The following is a 17,442-nucleotide window of genomic DNA, read 5'->3' as shown; positions in this document are numbered from 1 at the left end:
ATTTCAACTACCACAAAAAGCCTTTTTTTATTGGAAAACTAACGGTACGAGTATGTTATACTTAAGTGTAGTTATTTACGAATGCACGGACGCAGTAAATATCTAGTTTAAAAGGAATATGGCGTAGGCAGTCTATGTTCTTTTAAAGCATTCAAATGAAAATTCGTTTGAAACTGAAGCCGGTGATTATGGCTTTGTATATCACATCATACAAATCTTATCACTGGATAGAATAGACTTGTTTACCTTTAAAATTCTTAGTAGCGAATATTTGTTTAAAACATATTATTTTTTAAATACCACTTACTACAAAATAATGTCAAATAAAATAATTAATAGTTTCGTATAGTAAAAATCACAGGAGGATTTCCAGAAGTTTTGTTAAAAAACCTTTTAATGCATACATAAGTTATATACGGGCAGTGTCGAGCAGCCGCAACCGTAATTTTAGGCCAGCCCGTACTTCTAGTGACAATCGCTGGCGTCCCCTTCGATGATATAATGCAGCGGATGACGTGACAAACGACAGGGAATTGCACTAGAAAAGTATAAGGAAGGGCGCGCGGCGCTATGCGGCCAATGACCCCGAGGGCGCTGCGCCCGCGCACCCAAACACACGAATTCTTGGGCGTACGCAGCTGTACGGTCGTCCGCCATGCGATAAAACCCTCTCAATGGCATCTCCGGCACGCCTGACGCCCGACACCCGGGCCGCCCGCGTACGGCGGCGCACCTCGTACTCTTCTAACGTTGGTCTTATCCTAGATTAACTATAATTGTTAAATATATCAGTTTAACTTAAGCTATCACTTAAGCTTACTATCTTATTAATTTACAAAAAAAAAGTAAAACTATTAAACAATGAATCTGTAATAAGTTCGTAGTGCTGTTAAGCCCATTGGATAAATAAACCAAATTTGAACAATTTATGAAATGAATAGTGATTGACAGAGGCGATGTATCGTCAATTAGTATCGAGGCCGCGGCGATGCATTCGATAGATGGTGTACCGAGTAATGTGAAGCACCGTCGTCCTCATTTCCATTCATTCGGTGTTTGTTGACAATCTATCGGGCGGTGGCGCGGTCAGAGGGCGCGGCGGGGTGCCCCTCTCGGCTGCAGTCAGCCGCGTGCGCCCGCGCCCCGCGCACGCTGCACGCTGCACCGCTGCGCGCCCTCGTAGCGCACCCGCACCCGCACCCACCACTGCACACGTGCACACCACCATCTGTCACTACCACGACGTGGACGGACTTATTGCATCTTTGTTTACGATGCCACCGCCTGCGCATACCAGTAAGTTATGCATGTCCTGTATGCATTTCATAATGCGCCCGATTTCATATGCAACATCTTTGTTTATTTACCTTGCGCTGCGATGTGCTCATGACGTCGGTTGCATAATGTCTCATTCGAACTTCACAGTGAAATTCAGAGGAATTAATAAAACGTAACGACAAACGTACCTTTACATATACTATAATATAGTCAATAACGTCAATCCGTGCGTGGAATTTGTTTTGTCGCAAAATATGGAATCGCATACGGAGTAGGGGATAATGCATATTTTGTAGTTGAATAACTTTGAGCTCTGTGTCAAACGAAGAGAGTCGTTGTTGTCCTGTATCGTAATAATTGGAGTGAATTGCAATTTGTGGTGTCCAGACGCGGTCGGAAGTGGGAGCGCAACGGCCGGCAGGGCCGCGCACACCTGCCCGTCACGCCGCGCTCGCCACTCGCATTCTATTTTATTTTGCTATGTTTTTGTATTTATATTTACAAAGATATTTAAATGGATATCAGTCATCACAAAATTAATGCACTTTCATTTAAATAAAAAAAAAATATACCAATTTTATATGTAACGAAATGAGTGAGAGAGGCATCAACGCTTAAAATACTTCGTAATCAAGTAAAATATTTATGACAATTGGCCCCTATTATTAAATATTGTTCTCGACTTGCACGAGCGAAGCTCGTCGATTCGATACCAATTTATCTGACTACAATTTGAATTCCCCGCACAGATTAATGTTTAGCTTAAAAAGTATAATAATAAAAACCATCAACGTAATTTCTTAATAGCGTAGAGAGCCCTCGTGGAGAGTCAGGCCCTGAATTTTGGCATAAACTGCTTCATTTTTTTCAATATTTTACCATCGCATAACGAGCGTGATCTTATTCCCACACAAGAGTGTAGATATACTTACCTGATAAATGACATAGATATAGATTTATATAACTGTAACCAAAACTTGATTTGATGTCACACTAGACACATTTATCTAAATAAATATTCTGATCTTAATCATTTTGTGGATGATGGGGTTGTAGACGACGCATACCATACTAATGGAATATAATACAAATTAAGTAAAGAAATACGTCAATTGTTTTCAGATAATTTATTACTTATATAGGGGAACATATTTTATCAACATCTGAATCAACAAAGAATGTATAAATTATCGGAGCTTTTAACGACTTATTTTTTATTAGAATATGTAATTTTTTTTAGAATTGTGCCACAAGTACTTACTTATAATGATATCTTGAAAATGTCAAAAAGTCACTCATTTTATGTAATACAAATGGCATTGCTTCAAATAAATGCATAGGGTTAAAAAAAGATATAATTCGTACAATAAAATCTAACAAAGCTTACATTAGTATTTTATTTGAAAATGGAATTTGTTTATTCCATATGTAATAAGACATGTGTATAAATAAACTTCCTAGCGATTGGTTTTTTCACAGTAGATAAATATTATTAAAAAAAAAAAAGTTAACAATACCTTAAGGTTAATGAAGTCCTTCAAACTATTAGGCCATAAAACGCAAATTTAAATATGTAATAAATATGTAAGACTAAATATTTTTTTCTATAAAAATGTGCCATATCTCTATGATATTTAACTATTTTATGATTTTTGTGTTCCAATATTAGCTTTATAAAATGGATAGACTAGCTAAGAAAATTTGTATCAGAAATACTTTTAGTAAATTTACACGTTAATCAAAAAATAAATCTATTAAACTAATACCTTAAATAAAACAAACAAAACATGTGATAGTTACATATTTGTGATAAATCAACAAAACAATCCAAAGAATACTTGATACCGAACCCTCATATAGCGTACCCGTTTCAGTGATAAACCATAACTATTAAATAAGAAAAATAAAAATAAAAAGTCTTAGTAATATACCTAAAAATTAATCTATATTTATACTAGTTTATTAACCAAATTGTGGGATATGGATTTAAATAAAGCTTCAATATCATTATCATTTAGTATTCAATAATAAATGAAAATAATGATTACTAGGCATTTATTTAAAACAACGACCTTTTTAGCACTCGGTACGTAACATATCTATAAAACAAATAAACATCAGAAACAAAGTTTGCGCAATAGATGATATTAGTAAAGAGTGAAGAAATGCCCGCCGCTCTCCGCAATAGTTATTGCAGATGCTCTTGCCTCACTCCCGATAGATTTAATGCAGCGTTTGTATTATTCCTCTCGAATATTAGCAAATGATAGAAATCATTAACGAAGCGCTATTCGGTATGAACTAATTCGAATTACAACTTAATACACGATCGTGAGGTTTCAGAAACTTATATAGGACTCTGACTGTAATGTTTATGACATTTAAAGGATACGCGCTTCAAAATAACGTACCATTATAATAGAGCATTTTGAGAATAGCATTTATTACCTTCTGTGAGAAGTGATACAATTATTAAATTGTAAAATTAATCGATGTAATATTTTTTCCAGCGTTTCCAAAAAATATATTGTAATGTTTGATATATAAATATATGTGAACAGATACAATGAAATGAAACTTACAGCACAGCGGGATTTAAACTCGTGTCCCCAAGTATCGCGCCCACGACCCTCTACCAACTAAGCTACGGTACGTAGCACCTTGCTGCGATTTCAAAGAAGGGTTTATTCAACAATGACAAAAAGCCAATATAAAAAATATAACAGCAATACTTTATACTAAGAATCGAATAAGATATAACTTTGTAGGAGTAAAACATTACAGAGTCTAAAATTAACCCTACTATGTTATTCCATTCTAATAATCTATCATTCAATTTTTATTCACATTCGTTCAGATATCACACAAATAAATAAGAAGCATTTATATTTATATTTACCAAACGAACCGCGATAATACTGTATTGCAACGATTTTGTGGTAATTTGATTGTCTACATGTTACGTCTTAAATGTTGTGTAAGTAAATTTGTTAAGAAAAATATAAAATTATGTAATACAATTTTTATACGTACTAAAGACAAACATCAAATGCCATGTAAATATTGAATTCAAAAATATACAGTTCTCTACAGTCTACAACCTATTAAGTTGTCTCAATACCTAAAAAAGTCGCGAAACTGCTCGCGCACAAGCCAGACAGACAATATTATGTAAACATTATGAAAGCAGGCACACTCCGCCTAGATGTCTCTCAGACGGAACGATCAAACAAACCAACTATAAGTAGCAACATTGTGTACTACAACTTCTATTTCCAAACAAATGTGTTTCAAAATCATCTAACATTTTACTCAGCTTCATTCATCCATCAGAAACTAAGTCTAATATTATCAAACAAATCGCCCTGTCCGATGTATTCAAATTTTTTTCTAACTGATTGTGAATAAATGGACATCGTGTAATTTTTGAAGCGTCTGTGTCTTGACGTCAAGTACGAGCAGCTAAGCGACGACCGGGGCCCGAGCGGGGTCCGCGCTAAAAACACTCGAAGGTGATAATAAGGCGCGCAAAAGAATATGTAAGGTATGGTAATACATTCCTGTCGACCCGATGTCACTTTACTGACGTTAGTAACCAATAAGGACCATTGCGAGACGTGGGTTTACAATTACGCAATTCGTCCGTTCCCTTGTTTAAGTATATAATAGAAATGTGATAGAATAAATATTACTTATTGCGATAGTTTACCTTTACCATATGATTGTCTCATTTGAAATATATAATGTTTAATTGAAGCCGTTTGAATTCGCTATTGTTTTTTCCTGTCCACAATTTCATATGTCCATAGAACTAAAGCGCAGTAAATGTTCAGACCCATTTAATACACTATACATACTTACATTTTATATACTAAGTACATATATTTTTAGATAAAGTTTTTCTTTTCTTTTATTAAAAAAAAATTAAATTAAGTTAAACAAGAGCATGGACGCACAGTCAGTGGATATTGAATAAATATATTTATATTCAACAAGAAACCATTTTTTTAGACAATTATTACGAATAACAAAATACAAATATACTAGAAGGTACGTAATTTATCTTTGAAACATATACACGTATATATAAAGATGCTTCTTCAATTTGCTGTTTCAATATTATATCAAATTCTTGTCTGGAAGAAATTTTATCAGTTTTTGATCTTTTCTCCTCTCTCCTTCCTTTTTTGGGGCCGCATTTATAGTAACAAATATCCTTACTGAAAAGCAAAGAAACAACAGTCCACAAATGTCCCACAAGCGTACGTGTTAAATATTGCAGAATGCACACGTGTTTTAATCTATCCTTCACTAGGCAGGTTCCCTACGATGTCTTCAGCACCGAGCGTAAGGTAAAAAACTCCACACAACTCAACAAACGCATTTTCGATTAAGATTCAATATCACATGTTATTTCGACTTACCCATGGCGCATCACATCCCTTTTTTAAGTACACTTAATCGGTTTAACTGCTTTAGTTCCTATCGTTTAAATTATATGGCCAGTAACGAGGTCCTTAGTTGAAATCTGGGTTGTCACAAGAAAAAGTCATTTGGTTGTTGTGTGAAAAAATTCTCAGCACAGAATTTGGGTTTATGCTGTGTTTACAATCTGTGCTTCGAAATACAGGTAGAGCCGTTAGTTTTGCGCCTAAACTATCTATTGTCACGTCACATAGCTGTCTCATCGGAATATTAAACTTTGACAATAGAGCGTGCATCTCTGTTACATATTTTGTGCGGTCGTCTAGTCACCGGCATGAATGTAAGCTTTTTGCACAATTTAAAGACGATTTTTGTCATATTATTTTAAAACTTATGATGATTATGTGCAACGAGAGACAAAACACGAATATACAACGCGATCATTTGAATCGATCAAGATAAACTTTGTAGCATTATTAAAAATTACTTGTATTGTTAAAATACTATCATTTCTTGGGACCCCAACAAGTACCTGGTGCTAATCTTCATTTTAATTGTATTGACTATCAGGACGGAAATACAAGATAATGATTTGCGGATGTGCGGTAAAATATAAATTCAATGTACATTACATTCTTAGACAAAATATGCCTTCCTTTCAGTAATAGCTTTGTGGGTAGGATATATACTGCAGCCCTGTTAATCTTGTAATCATTATGCCTTAACAAGTATCAATTAATTAATAAATATATTCGGACTTTAATGCAACAGACAACAACGACAAACAACAGAATAACGAACATACATTGCGAATGTCAAAACTAACAAAATAGTTTTATTACTCGCAATTCCTTACTAGCAAATGGTGTCCTGTATAATTATGGTCATCGGTTCTGCTGTAGTACCACCCAGTGGCGAGACACAAAGTGGACTGTAAAAAACTTGTCCATGAAGAAATGCGTGACATCTTTCATAATGATCAGTCAAACAGCGTCGATGACTATTTATCTCATAACTGATATATACCAATATCAATGTATGTATACTATACGCACGGAATACAACAATTGTACCCGTTTAACTTAAAATTACTTTTAATATTTTAGGCTTTCCTTCATACAGACAACAGTAAAATAGTATTTAAATGTAATTTTTGGGATGTACTTCTCCTAAAAATGATACAAGAATCGTATCGTAGCAATTTCTAGTGTTAAGTAAACTTAGAATATCTCTTTTCTAAAAAGCCATTGAGTTACATTTTTAATTAATATGGACAACATTATATATTGAACAAAGTCACTTTCTTAAATAACTTGAAAGATTGATCCTTAAGTTCAGTTATAAATTTTACATTAAATCTATACTTTAGAAATACGCTGTCCTCAATGGAGAAATACTTGAAGAATATGTTACAATTTCAAGTTCAATTAAATCGGTTATAAAGATGATGATATTTGACTGTAATTGATCTGATAATTTTTGGTATTCAACGTTGAGAAATTACCTTCCGTCATTGAATTTCTCTTTATGTTCAGTTCCTTAAAATCATTGGTTCCATGTTAGTTCTCATAATGTTATTTTATTTTCTGGTATACTTTTATAAATATTTTAATAACATTTCAAAGATTATCATGGCTAAGATACTTCAATCTGACTAGCAAATCTGTATGATTTGTTTTAAACATGTTATTCAGACTAAGCTAGTGTATGAGTCTACTCATGCTAATTGTTAGTTAAACGTATCTTTATTAAAGGTTATAATGAGTAATCACACCTTTGAAAGTTTGCCGACCTGGGTACAGCCCCAGCCCCTAGTGTAAATCCCACCTTGGAACAGACATACAAAGGGCTCGTCGTAATCGCCTTACGAAGGTAATAACTTAACAATTATCCAGCCTACAGATTTTATTTATGTAGAATACCTTCTTGATGATTTTTCGGACACGGTGGACGATGTCAAAACAAATCACCTACGCACGAGATATTATGGTGCACTATAAGCGTTTGTGCGAAACACAGGGGTTTTTTCTATTATTTTACTCATATAGGGAGTTTGACACGAACAGAGTGATACAGGCGCAGCACCAGCGACTTTACGTACTTTTTAAGGCTCGGAAGTGTGACATTACCTGGTTCTTAACTCCTGTTTGCTGTTGATAGTCATTGTATGGAAAATACCTCCGAAACAAAAATGTTGTTTAACTGTTTTGTAAGCAAACATGCCTCATCAAAAGAGCGAATCACTGGTGCTTAAACTTATTTGTTTAAAAAAATAATTTAATTTAAAATTATATTGTTTGAATAGGAGTGGGTAAATTAACTTTCAGAGACAGTTTTGTCAACTTAAATATTTATAAATTATCAAAGAATATTTGAACGTGTTTGTAAGCAAAAAAATATTGAAGTATGTAATTTATTTAATTTTGTTAAGCAATAAATATCGCCGTAAACGTAAGATTAAGTAAAATCGAACCAAACATTTAAGATGAAAAGAATGAGATATATTTCCTGCCCACTGTCTTTATTTAATACTTCTGTACCTGAAGATATACAATGTTAACTCCTCTAAAGGGCTGACTAAATTTGATGATTATTTTGTGTGGATGAGTGGATCACTGAATGGTTTACATTGGACCGGGTAGGTGACGCTGCGATCGGATTTCGGGATCTTACAACTTATTACACTCGTACGAAATCGGGACGGTCGGGCGGTATCTGGTATTTGCGTACATTTTATTAAAAATATTTTAAATATCAGTAAGGAAGTGTTTTACAATAATTCTATAATTCGAAATACACAAAAATAATAATTGTGTAACCTCTTTGTTTGAATATATTTATTTAATTTTTATCACTATTCTTCTACTCAATTAGTTCAATTTAAGGCAGGCAGGCCCCAACACAGTTGAAGGTATGTTACACTCGAATACAATGAGGAATCAACCATATTAGGATTGTAATAAAGTTTAATATTGTGTGGGCATCGCCTGTATTGCTGTCTCAGTAAAAGCGTATGCGCCAGATCTATCGTATCAAGACAAGGTGGCCTAACATTCTTAGACGAATTCAATTATTCAAAGCAAATCCAATGTCAAAAATACTAGATTAAACTCGGAATCGTTCTTCAATAATTACAATAAATTATTATATTATGTATCACAAATTATATTAAATATTCTAACTTTTATTCCTTACCTTAATAGTGATAACTGAAAGTGACTCTTTTATTGTTCTCTTATGTAATTATATTTAATTATAAATTACGTTTTTTGTTTCTAAATACAATTAATACTTCAATTGGCACTTTAAGCGTATACGTTCCATATTAATTAGTAAGGACTAAAATATAGTGACAGGATCATTTACAAAAGATACGCCCACTCCAAACATAAAATCATAATTTATATTTATATAAACTGAAATTACCATTTTATTTATTTAAATTGTGGAAAATTTTATGCTACACATAAATAAAGTTTTGCATAAGTTCTTACATAGAAACCAATGGTTTTCGATATTGGTTGTAAAAAAAGGTCCAACAAATTTCAGTTCTAATGCATACATCTATTATTTGTTAGTACTTGTAAGTACCTAACATATTTTATAATCTACATCAGGAGTTTATACGCCATACGGAATAATTTTAGTAAAACTGTAAAGCTAGATTAAAAGTGTTCGTGTTTAAACTCTTGCCGCCTTTAACGTATCAAAAAGCTCGTGACCTATGTCTAATTAGAACGGTCAAAAATAGCCGGTGAGTAGTACCGTCAGTGACGTCGACACAGGTGCTTCAGTGACGCGTCGCTGACGGCGCTGCCCGCGTCACGGTAACTCGACCCAGCCACTTACCAAATCTTTCACCATCGCTTGTCCTTTAAAACCTACAGCCGCTGTACAGTTTATAGCATAAACATGGCTCATTTCACTTTTTCACGATTAAAGATACGCAAATATAAACATTTTTATAAATTAATCAAGTTATTGAATTTTGTGTGTACATTTGAAACTTATATTATCTTCCATAAGAAAACATATAGACCCATTTATCCTCGTAATTTAAATTTAAATTGACTAACAATACATATGCCCCATTAAGGGTATTAAATTTATCGTGTTTCTTAATTGTGATAAATCGAATAGCTAACGTCAATGAATGCATATAAAACATATTTAACCGAGTCTCGGTCGAATCACAAAAACAGTAGAGACCCCTTGTCGACATATTAGTCGCAAGATATTACTGTGAGACGGTAGCGCCGAGCGTGGTTCTGCCGCTGAACTGTGCGAATATTTCGCATAGTTCCATTAGCTCTTTGTTTCGGCTGATCCATTATCCGCCCGCTTCCAATGAATTCTCAGTATATAAGGATTAGTGTTGACGATGCTAACTCCGCACACCATGTATGTGTGTTTAAAGAATTTAAGTGTGCCACATGTCTGGTATAATTGTAGCGCAGTGTGAGAGCGCTCTAGCAGTCGAGAGGCGATAATGAGGAGTGCAATGGTGACGTCAGGAGGCGCGCGGGTGGGCGCGGGGGTGAGGCCAGCGGGCGGTGCGCCCCGCGGGAGGGGGAGGGGCGCGGGACACCGAGGACGGAGCCGCGCGCCCGTTCATTGTAGTTTTTCGATTATTGTTTAATTAGGGCGAAGCGGCGGCGGAGCGGCGGCCAGGGGACGTCAACCCACGGTCCGCTTTTCCTCTGAGTTGTAATAGTAAAACTCCTTAAGAAAACACTAATTGTGTATACGAAAAATAGCTATACAGATTCATCACAATAGTTGTTTGTATGTTTTTTGTTTATAATGTTTCATTTAATATACATAATATACTAATTTTGCTTCGATTGCTGTAAAACCCTACTTACCATCGCTAACACGTATCACGTTGTCTAATAAAATAAATGGAAAAAAACTCTTACTATTATGTCTGTACTTATGACTAAACTAAATATTCTATATCGATGAATATGCTTAAAATAAAAAAAAATCGTTTGGAATTACACAAAAAAAATGTAGGTAAATAATATGTTACGGCGCAGACGTAGCGTTGGTTGGTAGCAGCTGGCTTGCTATCTGCGGGCGGCGACCGCCGGGGGCCCGCGGGGTTGGCGGCGGCGCGGGAAAGAGCGCGTAAAAAGGCGAGCGGCCGGCGCGGGCGCGGATCCGCCGCCGCCGCCGCGCGCCTTTCACGAGGTCGACGCCCGCCGGGGCCCCGCCGAAACCGACCCCGGCCCCCGCGCACTCACCCTACCCCTGACCCCTCTACGAAATTTTCCCCAATTTTACCGGCGCGCTAAGAAAACGACCACGACTAGTCTTATCGCCTGCACCGTAATCGGTGTGGTATTGTCACCTCTAGTACGTAATCCGATGTCTATATTTAGGATGCGCCGTCCGACGGTGAGGCTCAAGGTGAGGCGATCGTGGATGTAGCGGAGCATACGCGTTTCAACCCCGTGAGCTTACTTCTCCCGTCCCCCAAATATATGCATTTCCGAGAACTCTGAGTCTGCGCAAAAATAAGATCAGGCCGTAGTTATACAGCCCAGAAAGAAAATTTTTTACGACACGCCCACAACGTGATCGTACAAACTGCGTTCGGCCCGGCAATAAAAGGACCATTAATGTCGACTCAGTTTTGATGTCGATCTTTATCCACGATCACATGATCTCCGAATTTGATATTTGCTGTAAATCAGGCACCATGAACTTGCCATAAGGATTTTTATACTATTAACTAATTAGCGTTATTATTATTCTAACTTTGTTTTGTATATTCTTAGTTTGAGTATTACCAAATGCAATAAGTAACGAAAGCATATGTCAAGTAAGAATAGTAGAGGGAGGCACAGATTGCATATCCGCGATTAAGAATGCCTTTAGAGACATTCCAGTACCTAGATGAGTAATATACGACTGTAAGTGTCATGTGTATGTAGCGAGTGGACGTGCGCGCTCATCGATAGTATCCGGGCCAATGCCAGTCGTACCTAAACTAGAAAAGTATTGTCCTCGAATGTTCTGAGCGATAACCAGAGCTACGCCAGGAGCTAAAATAGGCTCTATGTCTAACAGCTAGAATCGAGTTTCGTAGTTCGTCGACGATAGAGGTTGCGCGTGAGATATGTGGAGTCGCGGCATGCGGGTCGCGCGGCGTTCTCACGCTTTGAATATTCCTGCTCCCGGCTGTTCCCCGCGACCCCCGCCCCGTGGCCCGCGCCGCGCACCCCCTCCGCCGCGTTGTGCTGCGCTACTATCGGCCCTTCAATGACGTCCCCTGACTCCCACTCCGACTATCCCTATAATTGAATGAACTTCACTAAGAATGTTTACATCCGCGCCGCTGTCCTTCTTTACCCTCATGCTCATCATAATTTAATATAATTCAAATTCTTCTTTAAATATTATATATATATATATACTCTTTATATTACACAGATTTATCTATTCGAAAAATTACGCATAAGCTACATTTCGAAACATAAAAAATATGAAAAAAGTGTCAATAATAAAAATAATAAAGTATTACTAGTTGTAGGTATTCTAACAATGTGAATGTCATTGTTGCAACGGAGATGAGTTAAATGTAGAGTGCGTGATTATAAATTCAGTTTTATCCGGGCTATCGTCGAACGGTCGGCGGCGCCATCCGCGGCCTCTCTGATCACTGAACTCTTTCTTTAAGCCATTAATCACGTCTTTACGATATTGTTCACTTCAGTGGGCGAACATTTTTCTATTTCAGAATCATTCATGTCGCGTCACACGGTGCCAAGGAGGACTCCCACGGTATAGAGTCAGACATCCACACAATTCATCCTTGACTTACATTTCCAACATCGTACCTTTTGTGCGGGAATCGGTTTCCGTGAGAACTGAATAGTTTAAATTTCATGCGCCACTCGGAATAGATTAATATTGCGACTAGAACAAAGGATAACTGTTTTACGCTACATTTAAATGCAATGATTTGACGTACGCTTCGTTTTTTTTACTCATTATTCTGGTTTTATTTTAATTTGGCATAACTTATAAATCAAATATTTTCTATTTTTCGCTATAGGGACATGTATGAGAATCAGATAATATTAAGTTTGTGAAAATTCTTTATTAACTAATACGCATATTTTATTTTAACAATATGTATATTCTCATAAAAATAAACTGTAACAAGAAATCCCAATACCTCCGCTATATATTGCAAGCACTAATCAACTTAGCTCGAGACAGACTTTGTTACGTAAAAATATAAATATGGTCACACTCCGTCTGCACGCTTTACTGACTAAACTATTTCGTCCATATGAAAATGTTCTCTATTTGAAGCATCACAAGATGTATTTCTGCCCAAACCAAATTTATAACCTTTCAAACTTCGAAATGCAAGAATTACATTGTATTTAAAGTATATTTTGGCATGACTTCATAAGTAAGTTATTGTTAGCTGCAAATAAAATAAATTCACTTATAATTTTATTAAGTTTATTAGATGAGATAATTTGTGATGTATATAAAAAAATGCAAAAGACACGGTCGTTAGAAGGCGACACCAACACTTCTGCGAAACGACTCGACACGCGACACCCGGTCCCTGAGCTGCATAACGTTGCAATTTGTCTAGTTCGCTCACTCTTCTATGATTAACCGCGAATGTAAATATATTATTGGAATGTCGATGAAAAAATCTAAAAGAAAACGCTTTTTGAACTATCTGAATCATCATCATAATAACTATTACAAATAGTTATTGGGATGATCTAGAGTAATTGTAATTTTCATCGTCGTCATGATTTTCATCATACAGCCCAGCTATTCACGTAGTATTTGGGACTTTATTGATTATCCAAAAGTACAACTTTTTGCATAGTTTTAGAACAAGCAAGCAAACTAACAGGAATAGTGTTGACTCTTTGACAATAGGTAAACTATTCCATTCTAAATTACTCTTTGTAAATTCAGATAATAATTCAAGAATAAATATACACTATCATGATGGCAAAACTTTAAAGATGTCGCAAGTACCATACAGGGATCCGTAAGCTTTTCAATTATTTCCTTCTACGGTGTGGGAATAAATCGTGGGAAACATTGCACATCGAAAAGACATTCTAAAACATCTCGACTCGACAACTAGCAGGAACAGGTTAGCGAAGACCAATTCTCGGGAGGAATTCCGAGGCCTTTGCTCTCTGAAGCTTATCTTTATGCTGAACGTAACAGTTTCATGAATATCTATGAAAATACAATGTTTTTTGCCAAAATGACCAAAGTTATTTGGTCTTATTCTGTATGGATACATACTTTATGGTTTAAGATAGAAGTTTGTTATCATAATCAAATATAATCAATCATAAGATGCACTTGTTTTTAACATGCCTTATCCGATACGATCTGTTAAATGAAAAACGGGAATATTAGCGATCTTTTCGTTATGTTAGATATAATTTAAATTACACGAATAAGCAATTTTTGAAAATTCAGTGTCTTACTGTGAATATCTTCGTTTATGGCTTCTCAAAATTGTCTTTTTCATATATACAAACAGTCGAGAAAAATTACCAGTACAAAGGAAATAAGGACATGTCTTCATTAAGATAATATGTATTAAGATACATAGATGTCAACTATAGGTACATTATTTAGAAAATACTTGATAACTTATTACAGCCTTAAATAGATAACAGAAAGATAACCAGTGAAGTTTAATATTGAAGAATAGTATTTTACCACGACAAATAGTGTACCAATTAAAAACTCTGAGAATATTAAATTTCGTCGAATCTCTTTTATAATGAAATACCTACTGCCTAGCAATATAATCCATCATGGCATTGGTAAAATAAGAGTTCTTCTTTATAGACCATTAAACTTTCGTGTGCTCTTAAACATTTTGTAAACGAAGATTGCAGGTTCAAGTCCGGGCAAAGGGTATCACGGTATTATTCCAATGCGGAGTGCATTAGTGCACCGTAAATAATTATGCTCTAAAACAAGCTGTTAAGCTTTTAAGGTACCTATATATAATAAAGGAAACATGAATAATCAGTAAGATACACATAAAGAAGATTTTATTTGGCCGGTGTAAATACAAAGAGAATTTTCTTGAATGATAAATAACGAATATCAACGAATAAAAATAACCAAAATCATTGTTTTACAATATCGTATCTGCATATAATATCTGGATGTATGTAACTGTACGAGTATATGTACGTGGCCGAAAACAAACAAAATAACATCTAATCTAATAAATAATGCCTATCTTCATAGTCCAGTGCAAACTGAAAGTATTCATTTTCAGGGCTCATCCCTAACGTATTGCAATTAAAAATTTATTTGTAGGATTATTGAACCACCTCCATCAACTCTTTTATATAAGTCGTAAAATTTTGACAAAAGAATTATTTATATCAGGACCTTTATTTGGTATATACAAAGAAAATTAAATATTTTATAGCGTCTGTACAATCGACCACGTGAAATGGTGGCAGAGTTTCCTCGTCGATTGTCCATTTCGATCCTATGGGCGAAAAATAAACTTGAATTTAACTTGAGATATTTGCGGCATTACTCCAATGTAAATTTGTAAAAAAAAATATGAAATATTTTTATGCATTACGGATATCGTAATAACTTTTATGTAGAAAATTTAATAATTACTAAAATTATTCCGTTTCATTTAGTCAATACATTTTAATACTTAAATTGTGTTGCCTAGAACTATTTATTTTTAAAAGATTTTTGTTTTCATTCGATTTCAATTAATATGGGAACATTATAAATCTAATTCAAAACATTGGAAGTACACGTTTTACTGTAAATTTCTTTGAAAATATCGCAAAGAAACTATCATATATTACATTATACATCCTATCTTAAAGCTGCAAATATTTTATTCGTTCTTTATTGCAATTATCCAATGAGGAAAGGATGTCCTTTCGACCAGATAGCGTCGATAATATCCTTTGATTCCTTATTCATATTTATTCCAGATATCAATGGTTTCCACGAAATCGTTCTAAATGCAAGAAAGTGTTGAAAGTCTTGCGTTACGCACGACGCGTGGATATCCGATGGAAATCCGCAAACAAACACGCGTATCTGTAATCTGACGTCGGAACCGGACGTCCGTCTAATGAACGAAAAACATGCCTTTATTAAATGAATGCTACGTTATGTTTGTTCAATTGAAATAAATAATTCATGAGTTTTCCAAACATAACGTTATTCAAAATTTTGTCTCTTTGAGAAAGCTTAGTAACAATGCGAATTTATCATTTTTATATGGGATCTATTTAATTCAATGTAGTTTTATCTCATTTTCATGAGAACCATCTACGATTTATTGTTATGATGTAAAACATAAAACGTTTTCGTCTGAGAAATAATTAATGCATGATTAAATCCATACAAGTGCTAGTGTAATTTAGTATTTTTTTTATCTATACGATTTCAAATACAGAACTATAATGAAAATTATATTAGTTAAAGGAACAGTTACATTTAGTAAGTTATTTTAGCCTTGATAATGGCGTCCCAATCAAATTACAGTCACAATGGCTAATCTTTTAGGCTAGCTACCTTCACAAGATATATGCAAAAAAGTTTCTGCGCAAATACAGGTACTCTCTAATCCCAAAGTCAAAGTGAAAAATATTTATTCAATATATATAGAAGTGTCACATTTGCTTATTGATAGTCAAAAATCTACCTCCTCCTATAGTCCAATGAGTGCAATGTTATGGGACGGGCAAGAAATCAAACGTACGGCCAATAAAATGCTCTCTTCCAAATGTAACCCTGACGACTCCGTAGCCTGGACTGTATTGTGAATTCCAACACAAGCTTGGAATTGAACCTGTAACCATTCTTAGAACTATATATAAAAATCATATCATCAAATTTTACATAGATATGTCTCTATTGGTTCATCACTCAAATGAAAAAATGTGTAATATATTATTTTTCTTCTATAAGAAGAAACTAGACACCCGGATCTAGACGCGCGACTAGCACTTCATATTTACTGCTGCTGCTATACTATTCTGTCCGCATCAGCCCGTCTCCGAATGGGACATGGACTGCCAACGACAAATTTATTGCTTCAAATATCCATAGCAGTTTATTGCATTGAACTAGTTTCCTTTAGGTCTAAGAACATAATCTACCATTCGAAGTTTTATTTTTCAATGTTCTCGCAAATTATCTGTAGAGTTTCACTACCGTCTTCTGGCGGAATCTCTAATTAATTGACTTATAGCCTATTCCAACCGAAGTAGGAATAACGATAAACAAACCTTAGATTTATTTATTTATTTCATGAGATGTGCTCATAACTCAGCTATATTGTGCACTACTAAGGGTTTGTGATTAAAATGTCTTTATTTATAATAAATACAACACAATTACACTAAACTACTTATAAACACTTTAATTATACTTCAAAAAATCCGATACCAGTACAAAACGCTATTTTTTCGCAAAATCCATAATTAATATCATAGATTCATCAAGCCCTCAACCGTGCTGTCAAATAGCTTTTCTCCTTTTATGGTTGGACTAGAGTGTACAAATTCATAAATTGTAAAAAAAACATATTTCCCTGAATAAAAAGGACCATATATGATGACCAAAAATTTACTATCACTAAAGTAAGTTTCTATATAATCCTTTGAGAGTTCTTGGACATATACAAAGACAAATAATAATTAAAAAATTAGAATTCTATATAAAATCTAA

At 34.9% G+C, this 17,442-nt stretch overlaps 1 protein-coding gene across 1 annotated transcript in view; it reads left to right on the top strand.

Moving 5' to 3' along the window:
* Positions 1-17,442, top strand: part of LOC125069531 — a 67,792-nt gene that overhangs the window by 1,054 nt on the left and 49,296 nt on the right. Inside the window, exon 2 of the mRNA XM_047679051.1 lies at positions 1,091-1,296. Within this exon, the coding sequence (XP_047535007.1) occupies positions 1,091-1,296 (206 nt within the window). The remainder of the gene's footprint in view (positions 1-1,090; positions 1,297-17,442) is intronic.

This window comes from Vanessa atalanta, chromosome 15 (genome assembly GCF_905147765.1).
Source record: "Vanessa atalanta chromosome 15, ilVanAtal1.2, whole genome shotgun sequence".
Taxonomy (NCBI): domain Eukaryota; kingdom Metazoa; phylum Arthropoda; class Insecta; order Lepidoptera; family Nymphalidae; genus Vanessa; species Vanessa atalanta.
Note: the sequence above shows the minus strand (reverse complement) of the source record. Positions and strands in the feature narration are given on the sequence as shown.